The sequence below is a fragment of the Mytilus californianus genome, unplaced genomic scaffold (assembly GCF_021869535.1).
Source record: "Mytilus californianus isolate M0D057914Y unplaced genomic scaffold, xbMytCali1.0.p SCAF_9, whole genome shotgun sequence".
Taxonomy (NCBI): Eukaryota; Metazoa; Mollusca; class Bivalvia; order Mytilida; family Mytilidae; genus Mytilus; species Mytilus californianus.
The window spans coordinates 83,691,746-83,712,669 of record NW_026262745.1 but is presented as its reverse complement, the minus strand read 5'-3'; the positions used below and the strand labels follow the sequence as shown (position 1 = coordinate 83,712,669).

At 30.3% G+C, this 20,924-nt stretch overlaps 2 protein-coding genes across 9 annotated transcripts in view; one reads left to right on the top strand and one right to left on the bottom strand.

Moving 5' to 3' along the window:
- LOC127716451 (coiled-coil domain-containing protein 158-like) overlaps positions 1-20,924 on the bottom strand; it is a 72,903-nt gene that overhangs the window by 14,401 nt on the left and 37,578 nt on the right. For 7 of the 8 annotated variants that reach the window (XM_052222656.1, XM_052222655.1, XM_052222657.1 and 4 more), the window contains 7 exons: positions 17,477-18,275; positions 16,673-16,738; positions 11,665-11,777; positions 9,290-9,448; positions 6,222-6,278; positions 3,108-3,200; positions 625-810 (listed from right to left, as the gene is read on the bottom strand). In XM_052222656.1, the coding sequence (XP_052078616.1) occupies positions 625-810; positions 3,108-3,200; positions 6,222-6,278; positions 9,290-9,448; positions 11,665-11,777; positions 16,673-16,738; positions 17,477-18,275 (1,473 nt within the window). The remainder of the gene's footprint in view (positions 1-624; positions 811-3,107; positions 3,201-6,221; positions 6,279-9,289; positions 9,449-11,664; positions 11,778-16,672; positions 16,739-17,476; positions 18,276-20,924) is intronic. The other variant, XM_052222661.1, reaches the window with a different exon arrangement.
- On the top strand, positions 13,243-15,414 carry LOC127716453 (cystatin-A2-like). Its single transcript, XM_052222663.1, has 3 exons — positions 13,243-13,381; positions 14,488-14,589; positions 15,224-15,414. Exons 1-3 carry the CDS (start codon positions 13,259-13,261, stop codon positions 15,341-15,343), a joined length of 345 nt encoding a protein of 114 aa, XP_052078623.1. The 5' UTR covers positions 13,243-13,258; the 3' UTR covers positions 15,344-15,414.

Below are 20,924 nucleotides of genomic sequence, written 5' to 3'. Positions count from 1 at the left end.
GGTGTACATACATTATGACACACCCTCTGGTGTTTGGTTAATATACATATCAAGTATAAACTTTGAAATCATAACGGTTCTCAAGATATAGAGCAGACACGATCTTTACCATAGGACATGGGGTTGTCAACTAAAACCAAAGTTTTTGTCCTTGACCTTTGACCTAGGAAGTTGAACATACATTATGACACACCCTCTGGTGTTGGTTAATATACATGTCAAGTATAAACTTTGAAATCATAACGGTTCTCTAGATATAGAGCGGACACGATTTGTTACGGACGGACGGACGGACGGACGGACAGACGGACAGACTGATCACTATAGGGCGGCTGCCATTCGGCAGGGCCCTAATTAACATACTTGACCTAAAAAGACCATTTTACATATAGTTTTTGGAATCATATATGACAATATGTTAGATAAAGTAAAAAATATTAAGTTCAAGGAGTTAAAAAAAAGTTACATTCTAATTTAGTTTTACAATAGGTCACAAAAGAGCCCCTATTCAATCAAAACAGTGTTTGCTAGTTGTTTTATAAAATGTTGAAAGTGTGTTTTTTCCCCAGAATTAGTCTCAGAATAAATTTTGAAATTGGATTTTAAAATATTATTTTATCTTACTCTAGTAGGTTTTTCCTGACGATCGTAATCTGATGATCTTCCAGTTGACAGAGGATCAGAACTTCTTGTCATTTGTTCCTGAGTTCTAGAACTACTTTGTGATTGACTGAACTCATCCTGAGGATAATGTGGAGAAACTGGGTACACAATACTGGGATACTTGTCTTTGTTTTTCTGTATTACCTCCTGTAAATTCAATAACTTTCAGAGTTAGATCATGACTGCTGGAATACTGATAAAGTTACCTATGTTACAATAACACATTTATTCATGTATCAATCTGAGAAACACAGGGTTCTCACAAGGAATTTTTCATGGTGAGTCCTGGGACTCATCACTTTTAGAAATGGTGAGTCCCAATAGATTTTGATGAGTCCAGGATGCATGTAATTTTTTGTGTCTTAATTTAATGGAATATGATGAAATAACACTAAAACGATGCGTGTTGGATTGGTAGTTTTTATTATATCAATAAAATTTATTGGGATTTCTTAATAGTCATTACTTTTACAAATTGTGACTTGGATGGAGATGTCTCATACCACATCTTCTTAAATCTATTGTTTATTACAACATATATAACAGACTTCTTTCTATGTCTATCAATTCTTGGTGTAGTGGGTCATTGACTCTTGGTCTTTTACTTGGAACTGATGATTCAATGTCATCAGGTTTCCTTTTGAAGAAGGACTTGAACTTTGACTGTCTCATTGTGATACTGATGTCATTTTGTTAGACAAGCTAGTACCCAGTTATTTATTATTAATTAATTTTAATTATATTTAATAATTGAGTTTATAATCACTTTGATGTTTGCATCATTATAATTATTATAGTCTTTAATAAAAACAAGCAAATCTAAAGTGAACACTGTTCATAATAATGAGTTTGGCTTTAATCATTTTTTAATCCGATCTGTTTCAATTTCAGAACATTTTTCACCTTTGTTTACGATCACGATGTTCAACATGCCCAATACGAGAAAATGTTAAATCATTTGAAGACCAGTAAAATGATTTTTAACCGTAATTTTTTTTATCTACACTGTCCTACGATCTATTTTATGCATAGTAGCAACAGTTACGAAATATTATATCATTTCATTTCAAATTTTCAAACAAAATTTACTTTTTTGTTTCAATCGATATGTACGTGATGTTCAACATGTGGAAATATTCACGCTTTTCAAATACTCGTAAAGTTTTTAAAAAATCAGTAACTATTACATATTCATTAATAAGTTTGAACAGAATTATTATTTTTGAGGATGAAATACGTTTAATTTTAAAAAATAGTTATCAGTCAACAAAAATATTGATCTACGCATCAAATGTTCAACATCGACTTCCGGTTTAGTATCTTGTCAAAACAATGTCGACGATCATGAATCTTCTAGGCAAAAAGGTGTGTTTGGGACTCAGGGGATACAAAGAGGACGCGTCCCAGGGACTCACGGGTTTCAAAAATGATGCGTCCTGCTCGATTTTCATGCGTCCAGTACGCGTATGCGCGTCTTAACGAGAACCCTGGAAACAGGAAGATGGTTGTTTTCATCGGGGGCTCAAAACTGTCCATTTGAGGTTTAGAATTGTTTCTTATGGGTTCAAAATCCATAATCACAGGTTCAAAATTGGTTGTCTAGGTTACACAACCTTTGATATTCTGGAACCACCCTTTATATATTTATATTGAATAATCTTATACTAAAGAACTTCCATCCAGCTAGAATTATAAGGAATAAAACAACATATTTGATGTTTAGACTTAAAATGAAGAGTTTCCATTGCTGAAATGTTTCGACAAAAATATCATACCTTAATTGTTTTGGTTGACCATTACAGAACATCATTGACACATATAACAACAGAAATGTTCAACTTCTAGTCATGATAGTCGCCTCTAGCAGAGTAGGAACTGGATTACCTTCTTGAAAACCTGGGCTCACCAGTATTTTGGTAGGGTTCATGGTGTTCAATCTTCAGTTTTCTGTGTAGTGTTTTGTGAATTATTTGACTTTTAATATATTTTTTTTTTGTCATTCTGTGGTCTGTCCTTCCCGGATAATTTCTGATTGTCACCTGGTTTCTTACATATTTTGTTCCGAGCAATATCAATTATATAGAACGTGAGGTTATTCATCTTAAATGTGCCTGCATGTGTACAAAGACATGACCATGTGATCTTCATTGTTTTGTCTCTGTGTGTACAACTATTTTTACAGAGGAGTCGTATGTTGGTGGTTGTTGTCTGTACTATTGGCCAATATTTTTGGTGATTTCCTGTAAACTTTTTATTGTATAATCAAAGAAAGAAGAATAACTCAACAATTCAATGTAAAAATTGCAATGAAAAATGTTAAGACATTTTTTATTTTATATAAGCAGGTAGTGTGGAATAAATTTTTATCCATTTTATCTTAAATACCGGTCATCCTTATATATTCCTTATATAAGTTTGAAAGTTTCAAAAAAACACAAATTCACCTGTAGATCAAGTTGATGTTTTAATCTAAGTCTAGCCAACTCTTGTTCATACTGTTCTAACTCAGCCTGTGTTGTAGCATTTCTTGTAGCAGCCTATATAAAGAGAGTTTCATGTTATTCTTTAAATCTAAGGGTGTTTGATGCTGTAAAACAGTATGTTCTAATAATTTAAAACATCTGATAAAAAAGGGATCCATATCTTTACATATTAAATGAGTAAGGTTTGTGTGTTACTGTTCAAATATGAAAATCACTATGCTTAATGTATTTAGTAAGTATGTATATAAATATGAATACTTTATAAAACCAATCAACGGCATGTTACATAAAATGATTACAAATAGAAATAAGTATAGAAACAGTAATGATAATGCTTATGATATATGTACGATCCTTTTAAAATAAAAAAAATAAAATGTTGGTGCATTCCATTAAAGCTAAGAATAATTTCTTGACTGCTTTAGTTATAAAGGTGACTTTTGTCTTCTTTCTATGTAGAAAATAGCAGATGACAGATTAGCTTACTAAGAATGTTTCTCTATCCTTTATTATATTTGTACAACATGCTACATAATGACAATGTATATATTATATGACAATGTATATATTATATGACAATGTATATATTATATATAATTACTGACAATGTATATATTATATATAATTACAACATTCTATCCATCAATCAGTATTATTCTACATAGATCATTCTAACTCAATTTGTTTGTAACAAGGACTTGGACTGGATGATGTCATTTATTTTGAGGGGATAAAATGCACATTTTTGCTGCACTAATGCTCTGCACAATCAATATGATGTTCCAGTTTATCTAATAATTCATTCAACAGCTAAACCCAGTTTTGTTTCATACTGTAATGAAACAGACTGAATACACATTTTTTGTTTGTATGACTAAATATTTCCTCTGGAATTAGATTAAGTAGGTTCATTGAACCTTAAAATTCAGGATAAATGCATATTGCATCTGACAAACAATAATACCGGTACTTAACATTACATAGAAAGAATAATTCACACATTATCAATTTAAGACTGGTTCCTTGTCACAAATCTCTGATACTTGGTACAATTGCAAATGTTTGTGTTGAGTAATTGCTATACAAATTATCATAACTGCATTTTTTAGTTCTATTTCCCCTCCACTGATTAAATATATAAAAATTTGTAAAGGGTTCCACAGAACCAAGTGTTTCGCCTGCGACTGCTGCTGTTAGTGCAGAAGTGTAATGTTGAATGTAAAAAGTGAGGCCATTTATCAGTAAACTACAGAAATAAAAAAAAAATTCTTTAGATGCTATTTCTGAGGGTAGTAATGCCTTTTACCGTCAGGCGTCAAACAGTCGTTTCCAGCTACCGTTAGCGTCAAATTGGGTTAAATTTTACCGTGATTCGTCAAAATATCCTTAATGTGATTCGTCAGAGGTCTCAAATAATTATCGTTACCGTTATTTTTGGAAAAAATTTAACGTGATTCGTCAAAAACAGTAGATTTTTTTAACCGTCTTCAAGAAAGTGTACATTTTATCGTCATGCACAAAAAATTACCGTTAACGTCATTTGGCAAGATTTTTTACTGTTATACGTCATGAAGGTACCCCCATTACGACCCTCATTTCTCAATTTTGAAGATAAGCAAGCTTCAGTCTACATTTCAAGAAATTTCCATAAAGGCCTGACAAAGTCATTGATGGCTAAAAAATAACTTTAACCACAAACTGAACTTAAATGTTAACACTGCCTACACCCCTGTCATAATCTAAGATTGCTATGTCTTACTTCTGCCACACGTGTGACAAAAATCAAATGTTTTGGCAAAAGCAAACCTGTGGCACCAGCCTGTTGTTCAGTGGTTGTCGTTTGTTGGTGTGGTTCATAGGTGTTTCTCGTTTCTCTATTTTTTATATAGATTAGACCATTGGTTTTCCTGTTTGTACAGTTTTACACTAGTTATTTTGAGACCCTTTATAGCTTGCTGTTCGGTGAGAGCCAAGGCTCCGTGTTGAAGGCTGTACTTTGACCTATAATTGTTAACTTTTTGTACATAGTGACTTGGATGGAGAGTTGTCTCATTGGCACTCATACCACATCTTCTTATTTATACTGTGATTGTGTTAAGTGCAGTTGTACAAATCACCAACTGTGCATCAAAATGGAACTTCAACTGATTTTAAATTGCAACAATGACACAGTGAGAAAGCAACAAATATTTGCCTACTGAAAGGTGAGTATTCCTTTTGTAAAACTAGGCTATGAAAAAGTAAACTGCAGAAATTTTCTTTCATTTAGGCAAGAAACCATCTGTGCACCAAGTTGAAATTTACCTTGAATTTATTACTGAAAACCTATCCATGAAAATCACTGTAGTGAGGGGATGGGGTGGGCATTTATAACACTTGATATTTTATGACAGCTGACTACATCTCAGGTAGATTTTGCTTTTGCCACCTAGCCACAGTAAGAATTGAAAAAAAGGTGGACTTCTAGGTCTTAGCCAAAGGAAAGAGCACACTATTTCTTTTAATTTGTCGTGAAATTTGCAAGTATATTTCAACGAAAATAATAGACAGTTTAAATTTTTTACACTACAAGAGAAAAAGCTTGAATTGAAATGGTTATTTTTCTCATTACAGGTACAGTGAAACCTGTTTTAAGAGACCCCTTAAAGGAGATCAAAAAAGTGGTCTTGTAAGATAAGAGGTCTTTTAATACAGGTTCAATCTATATGAAATGTAGTACAGAAGGACCTAAAATCAAAGGTCTTATAACACAGTTTACATAATAAATAACATGTTGGAATGAACACTCCTTTTTCTAATCTTTACTAGCAAGTCTTGTAAATTAGTTGTAGAACAAATATTTTCTCTGCCAGCTGGTAAATTATATTTGATTTGAGACTTGATGAAAAACATAAATTTATATGGACTGTATATAATTGATAATACATTTCAACTTAGTATACATATTCAAGATAATTTTCAACTTGGTGTATATATATATATGCTTAAATTATGAAGTACAAGTTAGATATTTGAGGGAGAAACACACAGTGACTGTAGACAACAAGGTGACACCATGGGCCAAATTAAACAAACCTTCTTGGGTTTTGTGGGACATTTTTTGTTTACTTTGTCCCCTGCATTTCGTTTTGACTGTAATATGAATGTTTGAAATATGAAAATATGAGACTGCAAGATACACAGTACGAGTTAAGAAATGAATGATGAAACATGAAATATGATAAAACTTAGTAAGCTCTTCTAAAAAATGTCCTGCTTAAATTTTATGAATTAATTTGATTTCAATTACTGTTAATTTCAAAATCATTGCCATGTTTTTTATTGCAAAAATTGCTACATGAAATGTTTTGCAAAACTAATAAACTGTTATCACAGAGATATGTCTCGCCTTTTTGTAATTTTGATAATGCAAATGTTGAATTAAAATAGCAATACTTTAACATGTAACTTATGCAAATACTCAAAGTCAATGAACCATGACTGAAGGTACATGGCTAAACAATCTCCATGGAATGAGATGTGCCAATGCTAATACAACTGCATACCAAATACTATTGACTTATCATAAGTCGTTCCCTTTAAACAAACCTAAACACAAACATTAACTTGTAAACTATGTAAAAGTTTCAAAGTCAATGAACCATGATCAGGGGTGGGACTATATAATCTCCATGGAAATGATACTTGCAAATGCCAATAAATTTGCATACCAAATATCATTGACTTAACATTAGCAGTTCATCTTAAACTGATCTAATCACAAACTAATACATGTAAACTAGGCAAAAGTTTCAAAGTCAATAGACCATGACTGAGGGGGCGGGGCCAAATATTCTCCATGGAAATGAGATGTGCCAATGCTTATACAACTGAACACCAATTAACATTGGCCCACCACTAATGGTTCCCCTTGAACTGACCTAATCACAAACTAATACATGTTAACTTAGCAAAATTTTCAAAGTCTATAGACCATGACTAAGGGAAACAGGATACCTATGTCTCGCTTTTTGACTCCGTCAAGGCGAGACAAAAACTGGCATTTTATAAATTTAGATAGCATAATTTGTATGCAGCATTACCTGAAATTGCAATAATTAGTTGCACACAATAATATCTGAATTTACAGTACATGTTTTATAACTTTCATTCAATACAATATGTCAATAATACCATAGATATTTTTTCCAATCTAACAACCTAAGTGAATAACAGCATGTGTACTTTGAGATGTGCCTTATTAATGTCAGAACCTCGTCAGTGGTTGTTTCGATTTATATAGCTCAATGTTTTTGTCATTTAAAAATTGTTTGTGCTGATGGCAGATCTTTTGCCTTGGTTATCTTCATTCAGAACTAATAAATTGACTAAGAGTCAAGATCATTTAGAGGTTGAACATGTTGTGTCAACACTAGTCTCTTGTTAAAGACTATATGATGACATTTAGATGACTTTCCTGCATGAATAAAATAAGATATTTGATATATGTCTATGAGACAGCCATCCAGCAAACAAATCAAAAGACTACAAGAGATCAACATACAATCTTCAAGAAAATGCAAGATTCTATACAATATGTCCAGCTCTTTATTGACCAGAGTCTAAACAAATTGTGAAAAAAATCCCCAAACACATCAAAGATCTGCCATCAACATATAACTCCTCAAATAACCAAAATAAAAATAAGACATTTTGTTGTTGGTTTCCTTTCTCATTGACATACATACTCTACATCTCTTTATCTTAAGAATTATAATGCAAACCGTTATCTCTAAACAGCATTAAGATAACACTTAAAAAATCATCATATTTCGGCATAACAAACATAAAGTCTAAGTATTTCTATAGAATTGTATGTTTTCATTTTCACCTTAATCAGCATATTGTGTCACTGACAAGCAAATCTAAAAAATCCTTTCAGGTTTAATATAAACAAAACAACTGCATACAAAATCAACTCATTCACTGCATGTCCAAACCATAGCTTAAAAACATTTAAAAAAAAATTATAGGGTTCAGAAGTCGAAAAACCAATTGGTCTGCTAAAGAAAATTTAAAATATTTTAATTATCTTGAATTTAGATTGGTGTCTGTTTAAGGGAGTTATTCTTTTAAGGTCCCTTTTAGTCACATAGCTGGTAACATTGCTAAATATATTTTTAATCCCTGGCTTTCAATTGTTTAGGTTTGATTGCTTCTGATAAAGGTATATCCAGAAAAGTTCTTTAGATGAACCAAATTTTTAAAGTGTTATTCTCATAAGTACATGTCCATTTAAATTTATTAAGAAAGTAAGTTAATAACTATAAAACTGATATATGAAGATTTAAAAAAAATTTTTACTGGCTCTAAAAACAGACATTTTCTCATGCAAATCTTTGCAAAACATGCATTTCACTCACTATCTTGTTCTGAAAAGTCAATGACACAAACTATATGAATTTGATGAATGAAACAGTAATATATGCTATAAAATCTATGTTTTTATCATCCAAGCCATTGTACATAAACAAATCATTCTATACAAACAGATGATACGGGTGAGAAGCCACACTATAAAAACAAATGGAAATTTGAAACTTCAAATGGCAAACAAAAGAACATCTGTACAGCTATTTTAGACAAACTATTGCTATGAGCTTGCAAGATTTGAAATGTAGTAGTGAAGTTATGGTCATCTCTGAATAGAATTGATATACTTGGAAGAATTGACTGTTTTTTATCAAGGGCTTTTTTAAAATTTACAAAAAAAAGAAAAGAAAAATAAAGGTACAAGGTGAAGCATTAAAATCCTCTTTACAATCTATGCATTATAAAATTTCCAATAGTGATGACTCTTTTTAGAAGAACTTATAAATATTTATGGTAAGGTAAGTTATACACGATTAGAGGGTAGTTTTTATTAAATTTTGTATGCATTTAGAACCCGTTTAACTGCAACTGAATATAAAAAGATATATATTTAGCATTTGTACTTCATGAGAAACAATCATCTAAAATTTGTGAAATAAATCTATATACAATGTGCATAAAAAGCCTCGTAAATATGCAATTTTTCCTAATGAAAACCTGCCCCTTGTATTTATTAATGCTACAATGACATACAAAGGTAGATAACTCACAAACAAAGGTAGATAACTCACCTTTTCCAGTAACATCTCCAGATTACTGACTTGCTGCTTCATCTCCATCACCTTCTCCTGTGATGTCTCCAGGTCACCTGATAATTGCTGATTGTGTGTAAGTGTCTTATTCAATGTGGATTTCAGTCGATCTTTGTCATTTTCTAAACTATGGCGATCCTGTAACACAGTATAAGAAAATCAGTCAAAAATCGTATGGAAAACTATTTTACTACTAAATAAATCAGATAACAAATAAGTTTGGTTTTTTATTCCAGAACTTCAAAAAATCCTGTAATGGTTATCTTGCTCATTGAATAGTTGTGACTCAATTCAAGAGAATCAATGGTACATAGGAAAAATCTTGAGGAAATTTTAGGTCAAAAGTGATTAAAATAAACAATTCTTTATTCCTAATCAAAGGGAGCAGTAAGGGTATATATAGCCTGGCATCCTGACCCAATCTAATACTTCGTCGATAGGGCCAGGCTTAATACAGGACCAACTATCAGCGCTGAACAGGACTGAATTACTGCGCATGTGCATGTTCTATAAACAAGGAATATAATTGATCGGATCGTTAATTAACAGTTGATTCACGATGTTAATCAATAACATTTGAATTATGTATGCTAAATTTTTCGAAATTTGCATTTAATATGAAATGAAAAATAATTTTCAATAATTTTGTGATGATATAAATATTTCCCGCCATGTGTCAAGAAATGATGCTATCCCATGATGCATCATTCTAACATCCAATTGACGAAACCATGTCGTTGTATTCCGCCTGGCTCTACTGTCGAGCAGTGAGCCAGGATCCCAGGCTAGGGTATATAAATCAATACAAAAGGGAAATTTCATACAATATCAAAACATACATCACCTACAATATATCAATAATTGAAAATGATATGCATAGCAGAAAGTTTGTTAATGCATTTCCCTCTTGTTTTAACTAAAGACACCAGTGAAATTGCTGGCATATGAATTGGATTGTTAAATTTATTTTCAAAATTGAAAACTAATTTTAAAAGTACATGTAGCAATAACTTATGTTGAAAGAAGTAAGTGAACTATTTTTGTAAAGTTCTACTGCCTTATTCTGTTTGTTTTATCAAAATTGCCAGTCTTACCAATTTACTTCATTTAACTGTTACTGGGCTTTGTCTTTTTTTGTTGCAGCTTCCAAAGGAATTGCATTATTGCTTATTATGAATGGAATGCATTGTTGGTCAGTTGATTAAAAAAAATGTTTTTCCTTCAAATCTTTGTGTGACTTATGATAGGGTTGGTCATCATAAAGTCTTATATCTTGGCAACAATAATCTGAACAATTTTTGTTGAAATATTTCAAAAATGGAATGCTTTACATTGTTGCATTTTGATAAAATTTTCAAATTATTAGATTGTTAAAAAATTTATCATACAAATTAATATTATGAGTTATAACAAAAATAAACTGACTTTGAAATTATATGTTAATTTGACAGGATGTTACATACAACAAACCTTGAAAATCACAAATAAATATCTAATTAATTATAACTCTGGTCCTGAAAGCTAGCTCCAAACCATAAAAATAGTAAACAAATTTCAAATATGAATAAATGAATTTAGCTTTCAATGAAAATTTTCATGTAAAATTGACAACAACCAAATGCAAAAATAAATATATAATTTCTATGTTAAAAATTTAGATATTTGAACTGTTTCGATATTTTTTCACTTACTTTTGCTCCAAGGTAAATAAACAACTAATGAACAACATGATCAATGCATATGCAAGAAATAAATAAGATTTTTCATGCATGTAGCTATTTCAGTAAACATAAAATTATCAATGTCACATGCTTCAAGTATTTAACAATCAATTTTTTGCAATAGTATATAACTGAATCAGAAGACCTAATCCCAAACTTCTAGGCATAATCCACAAAATCTATCTCTTGGTTTTAAATATATTTAATGGAGCTACAGAGTAAAGCATTTCAAAAAATGGATAAAGGTGATCTATTTTTTTTTAAAGAATCAATGTCACAATTTTTGGTACATTACTGAATTATTGCCTACCGTGTAGATGTAAAACACTGATGGAAGTATGCGAAGTAAAGAAAATAAAACAAAGTTTAAAATTGTACAAATTCACTGATGTGGTACTTAGGGAAAGAAAATGGAACTTTATTGGGTAAACGAGTCGGGGGGAAAAAAAACAATATCTAAGATTTTGAGTTCTTTAAGAAAGTGCTCCAATTTCCAAGTTCTGAAAGCTATGAAGACTGAATCACAAAAGTAGATATTCTAACAGTCTTATTTTATCTAAATTGAGCATACAAATGCAGCACTTTTTTTACAATAAACAGTGGTGTTAATGTACTGTTACAATGGTTACATACCCTTGTTAGAGAGTCTAATTTGTCTTCTAACCACCGAACCTTTGTTTTCAATGAATCAATTTCACTTCTTTTCAGTGTTACTTCTTTCTGCATTTTATCTGCAACCTTTACCGCTGAAATATAGAATATAAAAATTTTACAATTCTTTTCATTGGTTATACATCCATTTAATGACAGTAAAATGCCAAAATTATGCAAAATTTTTATTGTTTGATTTGTACAAGATTTAGGAATATAAAACACAACTGTTGCCCAAAACATATTTTAATAGTAAGGAAATTTTGGCTTATCTATTCACTGGCGGAAACCATATTTTTTTGACACTTGTGCTCTATGATAATTTAGCCACAATATTCTTATATTAGCCTATTTTCAATAAAAATCTGAAGAAAAAAAAATTGCTTCAATGATGTCACCTTGATGACATCACAATCAATCGCTCCGTGTCATCGTTTTAGTATAAATTAAAAAATAAATCTAAATCAAATACTTTGAATAAGTATCAATGAAGGAATTTTCTGACTTATGTCAATTAATTATATTTAAATCCAAAAGTTTCAAATGCTATATATAACATACTGTAAATCGGAAATTTTTTAGATGTTTTTATCATTACGAAAAAATACAACAGGAAAGCTTCCCAAAAATTAAAACTTGCAGTTTAAATTTTGATAGCATTATGTGTATCAGTATGCAGCATTTCCTGACATCGCAACAGTTAATCTTGTACATTTGTCCACTGTTTAACAATCGCAATAATTATTTTTGAATTTACAGTATATCATTACATTGGAAGCTTTAACTGAAAGGGCCCAAAGAGTTGCAAAGATCATCCACGAAGAGTTCCTTAGCCAAATGATATAAAAAGACTTATTAGGGTAATTTCTTTCCCTTCCTTATGAATAGTTTGGATAAGGTTTTTATATTTTTGCCAGCAAAAAGATAGGAAAAGTTTTTTTCTTAAATTCTAAAGCAAATAACAAAATCTTAAAAAAACTGATACAAATGATTTCACCATTTAAAGTTGATTGTATTTTTTCACTTGTTGATTAAACATCAAAATGCATATTGAATGTTCAAATCTATTGAGATATGGTACAATTGCCAATGATACAACTGTCCACCAAACCAAAGGATAAGGATGTGGACAACTTAAGGTACCCAAAAGGCCTTCAACACTGAGCAAAAATCATATCATATAGTAACCTATTTAAGGCTCTTGGATTAGAAATTGTATGTTTTACATATGCATGTAATAATAGATATTTTATAAGCTTTTACAGACAAAGAAATATAACAGATAGGCATAATCATTATTGACATGCAATCAAAATAATATTTACATATAAATTGGTTGTAACATATTGCAAATGGACAATTTTGTTGGAGGCTAAAGTGTCTGTTATTAAAACTGTCCAAGCTTTTTAATTTATGTTTAACATGGACTATAAAACAAACAACACAAGATGTTTCATAAATTATTCAAATATATAATACTTTGCCTTTAAGATATATAGTGATAACAAATGTTACCAAAGCCGTGTCCGTATATAAGTGACCAAAGCCACATCTCTAGCACTTAATACCAATAATTATGATAAAGTTTGTGATCCTGTTGTGTGCATCTGTTTTTGCAGTTGCTGTTGTGGCTCAAAGACCTGGTGGTTTAATGGGCGTGGAAGAGCCAACTCCAGAAGTTAATAGGATAGTGGACGATGTAAGTAAATGTTTTCTGAATTTGTGGAAAAATTGTCACTTTATTAATTTATCTATTTGTAAAGCTCTTCTATTAAAAATTCTTGTAACATACTTTATTTTTTTATCTATTCATCTCAAGAGTATTTAAAAACTGATTTTTTATCACATAAATGTACTTAATGAGTTGCTATGCATCACTGTTTATTGTTATCAACAAAGCAAGATCTAAAAGTTGAGAAAGGCAGATAATTGTATTAATAAATAAGTTTTTTAGCAAATTAATTTGATTGCTTAAATCATAGTTTTTATGTCAAGACTTTGTAGTAAATAATTTCTTTTGTATACACTTTGTACTAAATAATTTCTTTTCATTGCACTTCAATGTAAACAATTCCGCGTTTCCATTCTCAATTCTAATTTATTTTCATTGTTCTTCATAGTAAACAATTTCTTTTTATTGCACTTCAATTCATAGTAAACAATTTCTATTCGTTGCATTTCATAGTAAACAATTTCTTTTCATTACACTTCATAGTAAACAATTTCTTTTCATTACACTTCATAGTAAACAATTTCTTTTTATTGCACTTCAATTCATAGTAAACAATTTCTATTCGTTGCATTTCATAGTAAACAATTTCTTTTCATTACACTTCATAGTAAACAATTTCTTTTCATTACACTTCATAGTAAACAATTTCTTTTCATTACACTTCATAGTAAACAATTTCTTTTCATTACACTTCATAGTAAACAATTTCTTTTCATTACACTTCATAGTAACAGAGAGACGAAAGATACCAAAGGGAAAATCAAACTCATAAGTCAAAAACACACTAACTATGTCATGGCAAAAATTGAAAAAGGAGAAAAATACAAACAAAAGTACCCAAACAAACATAGAAAATTTAATACTGAGTTAGATGAAAACCACCAAAAAAACAGGAGTGATCTTGGGTGCTGAACAATTTCTTTGCACTTCATGGTAAACAATTTCTTTTCATTACAGTTTGTAGCAAGCAATTTCTTTTCATTATGTTCATTACACTTTGCAGTAAACAATTTCTTTTCATTACAAATAAGTCTATATTTATCTTATTTTATTTCTAATTCTATTTTTTTCAGTTAAAAGGTGATATAGAGGCCATGCTTGGGGAAAAAATGAAAAAGTTCACGGTTATTTCCTACAGGAAACAAGTTGTAGCAGGAACAAACTATTTCATTAAGGTAGGAGAAAACTATGTGTTTCAATGAGGCATCGTAACTTTCCATTGAATATTAAATTTACCAATTTCTTAAAAACAAAAAGTAGTAGAAGCTTAATTCTGAAATGATTCTTTTTTTAGTAGTTGATTTTTTCATTTTTTTTTTTTAAATAGGGAATACGGATAATTCCTAAAGAACAAACAAAATCCCAAAATGAATCACCAAAATTTAGGCAAAAAATTAATACTAAGGTTTTTTACCAAAACATTCAAGGGTCAGTAGGTCAAAAAAATTTCAATAATACATATATATTTTGTTTCATCATTTGCATTTTGATTCAGTGTTTCTACATAATCTAAAAACTCTGTCGGAATACAAATATGTGGATAAGCAGCCAAATGACACAAAAAAAAAACCAAAAGAGGTCATACTGTTTTCAACCATAGACAAATTTAAGTATAGTTTTTGTGTCAATTAAAGGAGAAATGAGATAAATGTCAAAAAAAAAAAACCTAACATAAACAAAACAAAACTTCTAGAGGTCACTATCTGGTCATTAACGAAAGACAACATGCAAATCACTTACTTGCCCCTCCCCTATTTGTGATTGTATTACATGTAGTACCAATAATACCAACATGTTTATTTTTTTCAGATTAAGTATGGTCTTAAGTACGTCCATATCAGAGTTTTTAAATCACTTGGAGGAGGAGTTACATTGGCAAAAGTGGAAACTGGACATAAATTAAATGATCTTATTGATTATTTCCAATGATTTTCTTATCCTGAATACAAAGAGCTGACTGTATAAAGTAGTATTAAATAAACAAATCCTAATCTGTTAAATTATTGTTTTTCTTTCAAGATTATCTTGGAATTCAATTATTATGTACCACTTAGTTTTATTAGCATCTGTCATGTGTCAAATTGACAACTGACATGTCGAAATTGCAATTTTGTATTCATACAATGTTATAAAAGAACACATCACAACCTACCTGAAGAACATCATATCAAATAAGATATTTTCCAAATTCTAATCATACAAGAAACTGAATATTCTTTAGTATGAAACATTTCATTCATATGACGTCATGTTTTTTAATATCTTTAATGCACCAAAATCATTCACATATAGGTAACTTAATGGAATTTTGATTGGATTGCATCCCTTTTTTTAAGCTCAATGGTAATTGTTTTGTAATGCATTAAAATATTTAAAGAGTAGCCATTGTCAACTGGGAATTTGAAATTGAAAAAAAAAATGCAAAATAGACTAATTCAAGTATTTTATTGAAACATCCATTTTGAAGTACATGCATTATAATTATAAGTATGTAATCAAATTTATTTTTAATCTTCCATTATTTCCAAAAATTATTGAGAAAAAAAACCTATTTTTTTTTACTTTTCACCCTCCATACCTCAAAATTAACACATGAAAAATAACTAGCAGATAAAATGACACGAAAGAAAAATTAACTTTTATACATTGCAGTGAAAACAAAGGCATTTTCATTGAATTCAAACTGTTTTTGAATTAAGTTCATATATATAGCACAATGATGATCCCAACTCAAGAACTTTGTTTACTGTGTTATAGCAAATAAGGTTTTGCTGATACAAAATGTGCACCCCAAGATAAAGTAATGGCAATGTTTTTGATTTGCAAAAAGTAATAAGGATCAAAAGTAACAGAATTGGAGGTGCACAATGGCATTAGATGTTGAAAATTTCAGAAAGTTTGATTAAATTCCTATTAGAGGTTTAGGATACAAATCTGTACTGCAGTGTTCAGATATGATAAAGTCCATATGATACTTAAGTAAGCCCAGAACATCATTCAGATAAAGAAATAAAATAGGAGGTTCAAAAGTACACCATGTGTATAAGATTTCGTGAAATTTTCATTGTCATGCAGTTCAGGAGCAAAAGCATTTAAAAAAGTGGGATGGAAGGACTAATGAACAGATGGACAAATGAAAGGACTCCCCAATCACTATACACCACCGGCTTCAAAAAGTGGGGGTATAATTAATAATATCTATTGGGTTTGAAATAACAATAACACAATTATTAGTCAAGCCTTCATGTGATGCCTTACCTTGGTGGTCTGCAGAGTCTCTGGTCCGCATTGTTTTCTGGGCTAGCTTGACCTCTTGTTCAGCAGCTAAAACAAAAATAGTATGATGAATTGTTATTAAATAATATAAAGAAATATTGTGCTAAATACACAACAAGTTATAATCTAAATAATTACATGAACAATTAAAAAAATTCCATGGCAACTAAATTTTAAAACATATACATGAGCTGAAATGTCACCATTGATTGAAATTTAGCATGGTGGAATAATTCATAATAATATAAAATTTAAAGGAAAGAAAGGCTGTGGGGGAACATGTGCAATATTAATTTATTATGTCAAATAAAATCCTAGGGAAAAAAATAATATTTGGAACAGCAGCTTTTCTTTTGCTGTTCTTCATCTTGACAATAGATGGTGTGTTTTCAAAAGTGAAATAAAGTGTGTATACCTTACAGTAATATCATGACCCCTTATTGTCAAATAAGCCTAACCTGTTGTTCAGTGGTTATCGTTTGTTGGTGTGGTTCATAAGTGTTTCTTGTTTTTTATATAGATTAGACCGTTGGTTTTCCTGTTTGAATTGTTTTGCACTAGTCTTTTCGGGGCCCTTTATAGCTTGCTGTTCAGTGTGAGCCAAGGCTCTGTGGTGAAGGCCGTACTTTGACCTATAATTGTATACTTTTTACTCTTTTTGACTTGGATGGAGAATTGTCTCATTGGCACTAATACCACATCTTCTTATTCATACTAACTCTTACTTGATTGCTTACTAGGTGTTATTTCTTAAATAATTCTCCATGCTATAAGATTGTTTCTAACCTTTAATCCTTGCTTGCATTCTACTTATTTCTCTTTCTCGATCAGCTTTCTGTTTTTCATAAATATCTTTTATTTTGTCTTTTTCCTCAGTTACTGTGGCAACTTCAAATCGACTTTCTTTAAGTTCCCGATACAAATTGTCTTTTTCATGCTGAACAATATTTGTTTCTTCCCTTCGTATTTGTAATTCTTCCATATTATGTTGCTTATCTTCTTCTAATTCTTTAATCCTTTTCTCCCGTATTTTCATTTTCTTTGACATAGTGTCCCGTGATAGTTTTATTTCTTCCAAAGCTTTTGTCCTCTCTTGCACCATGACCAATAAGTTCTCCTTCTCATCACGTAAAGCATCAGTTGTTTTTGATGTACTTTCTATCATATTAGTAAAGTTATTTGATTGTTTCTGCAATATTTCTACGTTACGTTCTTTTTCATCTATTTGTATATTAAGTCTCTCTTTCTGCGACTTTACTTGTGCCAGTTCTTCATTCCTTTGTTCCAATAAGTTCATGTAATAGTCTTTTTCCTGTATAACTCTTTCAATGTCAGATTTTTTATCATCAAGCATGTTAGTTACGTGACATTTTTCAGCTTGTATTGAATCATACTGAATCTTTAATGACTCATATTTATCACTAGTTTCATGATACTCCTTTTTAAGGTTGTTGTTTTCAGAGCGATTTAACTCCAATTCCAAACTCATTCTATTACATTTTTCCGTAATACTACTCAACTGTGATGTTAAGTTACTAATCTGGTCAAAGTGTCTTTCTCGCTCTTGTCGCTCAGCAAAATTAATCTGCAAAATGCATATCAAATAAGTTGTTTTGTCTCTGCTAACAATCAGTCTAATAAACAAATATATTGTATGCTTTATTACAATTAACATGTAGGTCGAACATTTTAATTCTTTTAAAAAAGAAGCCATCAGCATCATGATAAGGATATTATTTCATGAAGTAAATTCAGAAGTAACGTCACGCCTTATTTATTATAATTCTAAAGAAAATGCAATTCTCTATATCTTTTTTTTTTATAAAATAAAAGATTACTATTTAACTGATTATATTATTCAAATCCAGCTATATATAAAGTATAGACTTTTTCGTTCATTTAAGCAATGAAAACACCTTTTTTTATTATTTCATAGACAAGTAAATGCATGTGATAAAGTACATTTTTTCGAATTTCAGAAGAAACTTAGTGTAGCAGTTTGAATATGACCACACTGTACATGAATAAAATTCTACACTAAAACATCACCACATTATAACATTTCAGCTGATGTGAATATAACAAAAGCTTTATACAAAGCCTTAAAGAATCTACACTGTTTCATATGAAATGGCAACAGTTTTTTTAAGTCAAATTATGTACAGTATTCTGTATTTTCCAATTTATGATAAAGTATCAATTCTCAATTGTTCCAATGAAATTCCATGAAAAAATGTATTTAATTAATAATAATTCTTTTACAGCTGGGCTTTCCTTCTGACAAGTTCTTGCCTGTTTTCCCACTATTATATGATAATGAACATTGATAAAAACTTAAACTTCAATACTGAAATCAGATTTAAAAATATATACATCTTTGAGCTTCAATTTTATGATCAAATAGAATTCATAATATTACCTCATACTCATCATCAACGTCAGAAAACCAAGACATAGCTCGATGTTGAATTCAAAATTAAAACAATACAACATGTATGTATATTCTTGTCGTAATCAATTATAGCATCGTTTTGTTTAAAAGTTAATTTACAAATAACAAATGCATTTCTTATCAAATTAGTGACCCAAATATTAACATTTGTAAACAATAATAAAAATATAAGTTCTAATCTTGAATAAATCTTTCATTTAAAGGGACTAAATCACAAAGCTTAAAACTGTATTAGAGCTTTGCTTTAGCATGGATTAAACACTAATTTAATTTCTGTACTTAATAACTCAGTTAATTGTATACTAGCAATAAAGTGACAGAAAAATGATATATTTGAATGAGAGTTTTTTCTCATGATGAACATGCTCAATCAATCTTGGTCTTTTTATTTAAACAAGAAATGCATGTTATTTAGCATGACAAGGATAATACACATGATATATTTGTTTTTCAGTTATAGTTTTTCTTTTGAATCGTTTCACATTTTGTCATGTCAGGGCTTTTTAAAGCTGACTATACATATATGGGTTTTGCTGATGTAAAACTTGGATAATCTAGTGTTAAGTCCCCTAAAGAAAGCTGTTTCACATGAGCAATATTGATTTCAATGCCTAACAAATTAAAAAGCTGACAATGCCAATTGATGTTCCAGGAACTGCACATTTATTAAAAAAAAAAAAAAAATTATTTTAAGGGTTTAAAATACTAATATGCTTGGAGTGACAAACAAAAGTGTACTATCATTGCTAAACTTTGACCTGTAGAAATGTGTTACAATTCATAGTGGGATACCATCATGTAACCCACTTTAAATTTTTTTCAGGTAACAGGTGACCTTAACTTTGACCTGTTGGCCCCAAAAACAATAGGCTTCTACTTCCATATATCTCCCATCTGTTTCATTCACCACAAGCAAGGGAAACTCAAGATACAATCCTAAAAAAAATTTACCCAAATTCTTCTATTCTTAGTAAAAGTGACCTTGACCTTTGATCCCAAAATCAATATTCTTTTTCTGCCATCTGTATAAGTTTCATTCAAATCAAGCAAGGAATAATCAAGTTAACTTCCAGAAACCATTTATTACAGACACAAACAATTTTTGAAAGCACTATTTAATAGCACAGTCTTTTTGAATGAACAGGTCAGAAAACATTGAAATGAAACTCAATATAAATTTGTGAAAATTATTCATAAACTGTTGACACAGTGATATGTCTGGCCTGTCAGCATTAAATTCAGAAAAAAAAGTCTGATGGACAGCAACATTGCTTATTAGTTCAAAGTCGCTGGACCATGAACTAGTGGGCAGGGCCTCAAAATGCTCAACAAACTGAGATGTACTGTCAGTAATGTATTTTTATGGTTGTCTATTGTAAGTAGTTCCTATCAAACTAACTTAAGCAGAATACTTAACATTGAAAATTGCTAATTAATTGATATTCACTGGACCATGACCTAGTAATGTATTTTTATAGAAAATATCATTGTCTATTGTAAGTAGTTCCTATCAAGCTGACTTAAGCAGAAAACTTAACATTGAAAATTGTTAATTTATTCAAAGTCACTGGATAATGACTTAGGGGGCAGGGCCTCAAAATAGGCATCAAAATAAGATGTACTGATAGTAATGCAACTTTTTTGAAAATATAATTGATCTATCACAAGTCATTCCTATCAAACTAACTTAAGCAGAAAACATAACATTGAAAATTGCTTATAAATTCAAAGCCTCAAAATAGTCATCAAACTGATATGTACTGATAGTAATGCAACCTCATA

Excerpts from the sequence above, each read along its gene's own strand:
- LOC127716453 (XM_052222663.1), top strand. The coding sequence starts at position 13,259 with ATGATAAAGTTTGTGATCCTGTTGTGTGCATCTGTTTTTGCAGTTGCT. Across the intron at positions 13,382-14,487 it reads TTAATAGGATAGTGGACGAT|TTAAAAGGTGATATAGAGGC; the intron begins GTAAGTAAATGT and ends TATTTTTTTCAG. Across the intron at positions 14,590-15,223 it reads GAACAAACTATTTCATTAAG|ATTAAGTATGGTCTTAAGTA; the intron begins GTAGGAGAAAAC and ends TATTTTTTTCAG.